The sequence below is a fragment of the Notothenia rossii genome (assembly GCF_949606895.1).
Source record: "Notothenia rossii genome assembly, chromosome: 9".
Lineage (NCBI taxonomy): Eukaryota > Metazoa > Chordata > Actinopteri > Perciformes > Nototheniidae > Notothenia > Notothenia rossii.
In genome coordinates this window covers 44,234,764-44,243,898 of record NC_136907.1, presented here as the reverse complement: position 1 = coordinate 44,243,898, position 9,135 = coordinate 44,234,764, and the positions used below count along the sequence as shown (strand labels likewise).

Genomic DNA, 9,135 nt, shown 5'->3' with positions numbered 1-9,135 from the left:
GAGGGGTGTGGCTTGTGCATGTGTGTTTGTGGATGGTAGAGCGACAGTGAGGGAACGTGTGTTTGTTTCTGGAAGTGAAACGAGGCAGTAGAAAAACAGAGGTCTGTGATGTATTTTGTGAAACAGAAGAACAGCTAAATAAATGTAACGGCCTCCTAAGAAGAGCTCGCCTCTCTCCAGTCATTGAAGCTAAAGTGGGTTATTGAACCTGAAGCTTGTTGTTTCTTCCCTCCTCGACTACGGTCTGGGAGCCGACAGGAAAGTTCAACACACAGATGGCCAGTCCGCCCCTTTGTAGCATATTATTTCGATGAGAGATGAGCAGATCGCCACTGGGCTTTCAACTAAATACACAGCCACGCAAAAACTGCGGCATTTGTACAGCTCCTTATGGGTACTGCAATTAGTGAAGTGCTTTCCTCCGTGGTGAAACGATCAGCACTGCACCACGGAGGAAAGCGGCAGAAAGTCACCTGGAGATAAAGAGAGCGGGGCTGCGTTGCGTGCATGGCAGGTATGGAAAGCCAAAAGTGCCATAATACGGGGGTGAAAAAACGCGCGAACATACGGGGAGGTCCGTTTTTTCGCGCGAAAAAACGCGCGAACATACGGGGAGGTCCGTTTTTTCGCGCGAAAAAACGGGCCAATATACGTGCGAATGTTCGCGCGGTTTTTTATATGATAATGAGCCCCTCCTTCTGATTTCCTTAGCCAATAAGTTCAAAGTGTCTGTAACCAATCAGTGAAGGGTAAAGCCAGACCAAAACAATCTGTAGATGAAAAGTTCCTGACATGGTGAGGCTGTGCTGTAAATTGTGCATTATTCCAGATTCAGGGGACTAAGTATTAATTTGCCTTTGAATATAATAAATATATCAATCAATATATCAATATAACCTGCCTTCATTGTTTTTTTTAAATAAAATGGCATTACCCTTTTCCTTAAACCTCTGGAGTGTGAAGTGAAGGTATTTTCTCAATTTTTAGATGTCTCCTTAAATCCACTTTTAAATGTACTTCTTATAACATGGCATGGTGTTACATGTCAAAATGTTCAGTAGTCTCTGGTGTTGCTAGAAATGCAAATTCACTCACCTTAGAGCACTGTCTTATGAGAAACCTAGCTTAGAAATCCGATTTTTGGAAAACTTCAAAACTGTTGTGAAACACATATGTACTCATGTCATCCATTTTTTTTGGTGTTTCAGATTTTGTTCACCAAAGTCTTTGGTTCACAAAAGTAGTGAAATATATCAATTACACTATAAGCCTATATAAAAGTGTTGTTCATGTCTAAAATGAAAATGTGTAAATTATAATTTAGAGTAAAATATTTCCATCCCTCTACTTTCACCACAGAAAAGTTACATCAGGACTGAATAATGACTTCATATTCCATACCAAGGTTTATGTGATGTGTACAAATACAAATTCAGCATTTCAACTTTATTTTTCAACCAACTATTTATGTTAACATATGAAACTGTAAAATCTCAATATTTCCAATATCAGAACTTTTTCAACCAACTATTCATTATAAATGTAAAGACAGGGGGTCTTTGTCCATGGTCTTTGTCTGTCTTCCAAGACAGTGGGTCTGGCTGCTGTGTAGGTGGGGCTGATGGTGCATGGCCTGCTGGTGGCTGTGTCGGAGGGAGGTAGGTGGGATTGTCCCGGGTTGATGCTGGGATTGTCCCGGGTTGATGCTGGTGGCTGGAGGGGAGGTACGTGTGCTAGGCGAGACTTCTTTGCTGGCTGGGTTGATCGTGATGGCTGTGGTGGAGACCTTTGTATCGAGGTGTATCTTAATCTTGTGGCAGGCACAGATGGAGGTGGAGGCCGCTGTAGGGATGCTGGTCCTCTGGTCCTCGGGTCCTTGGTGGTGATGGCTGTGGTGGAGACCTTTGTATCGAGGTGTATCTTAATCTTGTGGCAGGCACAGATGGAGGTGGAGGCCGCTGTAGGGATGCTGGTCCTCTGGTCCTCGGGTCCTTGGTGGTGATGGCTGTGGTGGACGCCTTTGTACCGAGGTGTATCTTAATCTTGTGGCAGGCACAGATGGAGGTGGAGGCCGCTGTAGGGATGCTGGTCCTCTGGTCATTGGTGGTGATGGCTGTGGTGGAGGTCTTTGAGCCACGGTAGATTTTGACCTGGGGGCCGGCACAGATGAAGGTTCTGGCTGCTGGATAAACGCCGCCTCTGGGCCACTAGGCCCAGGCAGCTGTGAAATCTGAAGGAAAAAAAACATACCTTTACATTTAGCAAATCAAAATAACTGTATGACGTATTTTTCTCTAATCAAAAATGGAAATAAATCCACATGCCATATTATGACTTTTATGAAGGATTAAAGCCTTCTTCATTTCCAGTATATAATACAGTGATAACACACACAACCCGGTTGACTGTACTCACTTTAACCTGGCTCTGTTGTACACTGATAGGCACAATATTAGCATAGCATTAGCGCGCTATTAGAATTTCAATAATATGAACAATTATGAACTCAGACCAGTATTTCACATATTTATACAAGCAGAATACACTTGAAATGTAAGCCAAACTACTGCACGGGAGTCATACACCTAGTAACATAGAAGAACAAAGAAGCTAGCGGACGCCATTAGCCACTTTAGTGGAGCCGAACTAGCTGACAGAATGACATTAAACTACACATAAAGAACAGTTTCAAACACACTTCTTAGATCGAAATATGACATAATCTTTGTACACACTACTAACTTGTTGAACAGGAGAAATGAATGAAGCAGAGGGAACGTTGTTGCCGTTCCAGCCAGAATGCCAAGTCTGCGGCAGACACATAATAACAACACTTACTTTACGGCATGCGCTCAGCAACACATTCCCTTTTACGGCATGCCCACTGAGGCCTTTCCATGTCCTATACTGCCCTCTGCTGTTTGTAATGATATACAATATTTAACATAAACATGCCTTCGAGAGTATAACTTAATTTATACAAGACAATATACATTGAAAATGTGCCCACATATTTATGCGGTTATCTGAATCATATTTCTACCCCTTATATTAGAAAATATATGATTAAATATCTAAAATATGCGCACTTCGACGCTGCGTGGGTGGACTCCAGTTATATCTTTCAAACTAAATCTATCCACTATCTGCTTGTAGACTAACGGTCAAAGGGTCTAATATCCGGGAGGGCCGGGCTCGAGTCTCGGAAAGGAAACGTTTTTTTGTGTTATCTCTTTTCATTCACTTACAATCTTTGTATAAATGCAAAGTATTCCAAGGTCTGCTTCACCTTAATTGTCCCAACTGCTTGGCAACAGCTGTCTGTTCTCCAGTTGTTTAAGGTGGTAGCCTGTCGCCTGCGTTCATGTTTCAAATAAATGGGAATTGATCAGCCTCAGATGTATTAATTTATAAAAAAAAAAAAAATTGAATTCGAATGTTTCTCTTCAGTGCAATTGCAATTGCACATTGCATCATTTTTGTGTTCTTTGTTCTGTTTTAGAAAGGAAGGATTGTTTACTTTTTTCGTTGTCTACAAAACCGGAAAAACAACATAATTGTGCTTTTCCAGACACTGAAGAAAGAAAAATACCATGAATTTTCGGTATCAGGGCTGTTAGGGAAAAGATCAGGCAATATATCTTGAGAGAAAACTTATCTTTTGATCCCGTTTGAATTGTGCCACGAATTACACTTAGGATGTTTGTCATCTTAAACAATCACTTCCATGTCAAAAAACTCAGTTTGTCGTAAAACTGTTGAAATATAAGACTATGAAAAATACGCAACTAGAAAGAAGTGAAATGTGCCAACGTGACGGCCGTCTTGGTGTGTGGTGCGCGACGGGAGATGTAGGTCATTGACTGGTTTCAGGCAAAAAAAAAGTGTTACTTCACAGTTTTACGACACATTTCAATTTTTTTGACTTGCAAAATTATCTTTTAAATTGACAAAAATCATATGTGTAATTTGTGGTTCAATTCAAACGGGATCGAAAGATAATATATTCAAATTTCTTTATTAGGATAAACCCCTTGAGGTGAATCACCTCGTTTTCAAGGGGGTCCCAAGAAAACAAATAACAAACAAGTACAACATACAAACAACATTCACACACATACATCGGAAGAAATAACCAAGAAATTACAAACATTCAGCCTAAGCATACAGCACATGGTAATACATTATAGGCGGTTACATTGAATGCATATCATTGGGTAGAGTAAAGTAGAGTAGCTGTACTATATATACAAAATCATAACAATAAAGACTTAGAAATAAAGACTTAGAAATGGGCAATAGGTGGGTCATCTCATGAGGAGATGGTGAAATAAGATGGAGCCTCAACAACCCTTAAACAATAAATAAAGTACTTCAGGTCATACAAAAACATTCAACCTTGAGGTGAGACGACAATGCACGCTTGAACAAAGTCAGAGTAGGGAGAGATCTGATGGTAGCAGGTAAGTTATTCCAATCAGCAGGAGCTTTAAATTTGAAGGCTCTTTTGCCAATGTCCTTAATAATCTTTCTCTCTCCATTGACTTCAATACATACCTTTTCCGAAATAAGGTCCCATGGAGCTCAACCGGAAAGGGAGGGACTTCGCCTCTCTATAAGCATGCAGCAGCAGTAGCAGCAGCCGGAAAAATGTCCACGAGAAACTTCATCTTGCGTTGCAAAAGGACAATAAATGACTGCACAAGACTTCTCCAAACAGATGATGCCGGTCATGCCGTGTTACAATCCACAGTAACGAGGTAAGGGCCAAGCCTATCGCTACTACCAACACAAAGGAATGTAGTTTGTTTTTGCATGTAACGTAAACTGAGGTTGTGTGAGATCTTTCACACTTACAAATTCTGTCTTCTCCCCTATTTCACCAAACCGTTTACTGGCAGGTTAGAAACCATGGAAAGGAGCCTCGAGTGGTCACGGGGCAGGCTAATTAACGTCCCTACAGCTGATCTTTTACTTCAGGACCTTCGGGAATATATACTTGAAGTCCGGAGATCTTGGCCTACCACACCCGCACAACAAGGTAGGTCGATGTGATAATTGTTCACTTTAGCATAGGCTTTCGTTGATAAACCAGTGCTAGTATTGTTGAGTACTAAGTGTCCAACAGGCCAATACATTTTAAAGTAATTATTTGTTTTAAATATGGGTAATACCAATATAAACACCTTTTTTAATCTGTAGTTGCCAGCTATTAATTACAACATTCTGGTGAGACGCTCTGAGTCTCGAGTTGTCCACTTAAAACTGTACTCCAAATTCCACCTTTATATCCTGCCACAGTAGAGGAGACGCTATTCCCCCTCCCCCGTCGAGGGCAGTCTGGCCATCTGTAGTACACCACGTATCATCAAACGTGTGAATGAGGACATTGAAAGGGTGCCAGAGGGGGAGTCTCTGTCTTCAGGGTTGGAAGACACAGACTGCAACTATGTATCTCTATGCCCATACACATTTATGCTTTTGTTCTTACTGTATACTACAACTATAGTGTATTGCATGTCCACTGGTTTAATGCCAAACTGCATTTCATTTTTTTTTAAAGTATCTTTAGGCTGGGCAATGACAATAAAATAGACGCATTGTGTGCGTTTCTGGCACAACGGCATAAATGCGTTGCTTTTACAACAATGACAATAAATGTAATCTAATGTTTTGCTGTTGTTGCAGGTCATTCTGGCTACCACGCCCCACTCATTTTGTTGGGTGGTCGAGGTCCCCCACAATTCAGCATTTCCAGAGAGCAAATCTCTTTTTTGAGGAGCTGTGGTTTTACAGCAACAAAGATGGCACAGATATTAAAAGTATCTCTGCGCACAGTGAGACGGCGATTGAGGTATGTAGCAATGTCTTCAACATTGGAAGTGCCATCTTGTCTCAATTTATTGTAAACATCCCAAGGAGGGGTTGTAGCCATGTTACACTATGCATGTTGTAAAGTAAATCTGAATACCGTAGGTCTCATATATTTAAAACATGTTTATTTTTCAGGCAGTTCCACATGCTGCGCTCTGGGACATACTCCACCATCTCAGATGCTACACTAGACGACCTCATCAAGGAGATAGTGGCTGGGAATAACCAGATTGGCCCTGAATCTGTCAGGGCACAGCTGCAGGCCCAGCAGATGTGGATACAGAGACGCAGAGTGCGGGACAGCATGAGGCGGATAGACCCAGAAGCAGCTTCACTGGACATGTCCTCTCAAGCTGCAGAAGACAACTCCAAAACAGTGGAGGATCTGCAGAAGCAACTGCAGGAGTTAAGAGTCCAGCGAGAGTTTTGCTAACAGAGGTTTGCTGGCTCCGACGACAACATCCGATTCTATACAAGGTAATGTTTTGGCTAAATTCTATCCAAGTTTTTGAGATGGGTTAGCTTATAAAGAATCCTGTTTACCTGCCGTGTGACCGCTGACTATATGCATGCAGTGTTGGAATAAGTACTCAACTTAACTGAAGTATAAGTACAAATACTATGGTTTTAAAATACTCCTGAACTGAACATGTAGAATCATAAATCCTGTGTTTTCATATATAAAAAGTAACTAGAAACTATGAAGGTTAACTAAATGTGGTGGAGTAAAACATATTAATACTAACAACATACTGATAATATTTTACTACAAGTGGAAATCTTCAAAACCTTACCAAAGTAAAAGTATGTCAATATCCACTGCGTTTCCCCCAGTTGCACACGTAAGAATGAAGAGTAAACGTAGTCATTGTGTGTAAAATGTTCCCTGTATGTTTTAGATTATTATTACTGCTGCTAATGTAGTTGCTACATTTTACTGCTGTAGATTACTATACCTGCACCTAGTGCCTTCTTACTCAGTCTATTTGAATTGTAATGTATTATAGCAAACAAGAGGAAAGCATTAGCCCATGTGTTACAGTTAACACGATTGTATTTACTGTCAATTAATGACTGACATGTGTCTTTTGTGTACAGATTCCCGAGCTATAACCACCTGATGGCCTTCTGGTTTTTAATTGAGCCTTCAATTCATTAAATGGTTTGTGTTACTAGAGCGATATCAACTGCCAAGAGTAATGAAGAAGTGGTTACACACGCACGTCCATCAACGGTAGGTTACGTTTCTTTTAACACACAATCTAAACACAAACTGAAGGGAAAATGTCTCTCCGACATTTCATTGCTTTTGTGTAGGCTAAAAGGCTAAAGTACTCAATCCTTTTTGAATACATCAGAGAACTAAAACAACTTAATGTTTTTCCCATAGTGTGCTACACTCATGACATTAATATAGTAACCTTTTTTTGTTTTTATCTTCCAGAGACAGCTGCTTCAGCCAATTGACGAGTTCTTCCTTTTTCTATGCTTCCTGTCGGTGGGTTTGAAAGAGAGGGACCTTGCAAACCGCTTCAACGTACACCAGTCCACTGTGAGCCGCATCATTGCAACATGGACAAGTTTTCTTACAACTTTATTGGGGTCACAGTGCATCTGGCTTACACCTGCAGAAGTTCAAGCCCACCTCCCAGAGGCATTCAAAGATTTCCCAGACACACAGGTGATCCTGGATTGCACAGAGCTGAGGTGTCAAACACCATCCTCACTCCTCCTCCAAAGTGAAATGTATTCTACATAGAAATCTCACTGCACCATGAAAGCCCTGGTTGGCATAGCCCCACATGGTGCAGTGACATTTGTTTCCAGTCTGTATGGTGGTTCTGTCAGCGACAAGGAGATTTTCAAACAATCTGGAATAGCTGCGTTGTTGACTGAAAACATAGCAGTGATGGTAGATAAGAGCTTCCTGATCAGCGATTGCTGCAAATGCAAGGTGTACTGCCCACCTTTTCTGTCAAAGCAGAAGCAAATGCCAGCCTATGAGGTGAGGGAGACACAGGCCATTGCCAGACTGAGGGTTCATGTAGAGCGTGTCATTAGGAGGATAAAAGAGAACAAACTTTTTGATGGTGAATCCCACATAGGTATTGTTTGTATTCTTATCGATAGTCATGAACTTTCTCTTGTGACAAAATAGACTCTCCGTTAGTAAACGTTTACTCTGTGTAAAAGTGATTTCTGTGTGTAAAAGTGAGGTAACATGTGTAGATGAATAACATCAACTTGTATTCGTCCCACACATACACACCTATAGATGTAGTTATATTTGTGTCTGTGACTTTATATTGAATGGGAAATAACTGGGAAATACCTGTGTAAGAGAGAGACTCCTGTCCCGCCTCTCCATTTTATTTTTAGTTGTGCATTGTTATTTGTGCTTTAGAAACATTCCACTTGAACTTTATTTGAATGAACTTAGTAGTAATTATTGTCCTATATTTCTTTCAGATTTCACAGCTGCCTGGGCCTAGGAGAAAGAACCTCCATCTGTGCCTGCACCAAGGTCAAGATCTACCGTTGCTCAAGGGCCTTCACCAGAGCCATCACCACCGAGGACCAAAGGACCAGCATCACTACAGCGGCCTCCATCTGTCCCTGCCACAAGATCAAGATACACCTCGGTACAAAGGCCTCCACCACAGCCATCGCGATCAACCCAGCCAGCAAAGAAGTCTCGCCTAGCAGACGTACCTCCAATCCAGCCACCAGCATCAACCCGGGACAATCCCACCTACCTCCCTCCGACACAGCCACCAGCAGGCCATGCACCATCAGCCCCACCTACACAGCAGCCAGACCCACTGTCTTGGAAGACAGACAAAGACCATGGACAAAGACCCCCTGTCTTTACATTTATAATGAATAGTTGGTTGAAAAAGTTCTGATATTGGAAATATTGAGATTTTACAGTTTCATATGTTAACATAAATAGTTGGTTGAAAAATAAAGTTGAAATGCTGAATTTGTATTTGTACACATCACATAAACCTTGGTATGGAATATGAAGTCATTATTCAGTCCTGATGTAACTTTTCTGTGGTGAAAGTAGAGGGATGGAAATATTTTACTCTAAATTATAATTTACACATTTCATTTTAGACATGAACAACACTTTTATATAGGCTTATAGTGTAATTGATATATTTCACTACTTTTGTGAACCAAAGACTTTGGTGAACAAAATCTGAAACACCAAAAAAAATGGATGACATGAGTACATATGTGTTTCACAACAGTTTT

The 9,135-nt window shown here is 41.1% G+C and overlaps 1 protein-coding gene and 1 long non-coding RNA gene across 5 annotated transcripts; one reads left to right on the top strand and one right to left on the bottom strand.

The window, feature by feature from the left end:
- Nucleotides 1-1,431: 1,431 nt before the first annotated feature.
- On the bottom strand, nt 1,432-4,692 carry LOC307017961. Its single transcript, XR_013802315.1, has 2 exons — nt 4,558-4,692; nt 1,432-2,808 (listed from the first exon to the last, which is right to left on the bottom strand). It is a non-coding gene; the product is annotated as an uncharacterized lncRNA (long non-coding RNA).
- Nucleotides 4,516-8,909, top strand: LOC307017960 (uncharacterized protein). Of its 4 annotated transcripts, none has more exons than XR_013802312.1 (7): nt 4,516-4,760; nt 4,902-5,041; nt 5,689-5,854; nt 6,010-6,351; nt 6,973-7,108; nt 7,319-7,426; nt 8,344-8,909. XR_013802312.1 is itself a non-coding variant. In XM_079647947.1 (5 exons), the coding sequence occupies exons 1-4, from the start codon at nt 4,651-4,653 to the stop codon at nt 6,305-6,307; spliced, it is 714 nt and encodes a 237-aa protein (XP_079504073.1). In that variant the 5' UTR covers nt 4,518-4,650; the 3' UTR covers nt 6,308-6,351; nt 6,973-7,147. The 4 variants fall into 4 exon arrangements, 1 of the variants encoding a protein (XP_079504073.1); XR_013802313.1 differs by having other exon boundaries at nt 7,319-7,372; nt 8,344-8,908; XR_013802314.1 differs by having other exon boundaries at nt 7,319-7,555; nt 8,344-8,906.
- The last annotated feature ends 226 nt before the right edge of the window (nt 8,910-9,135 follow it).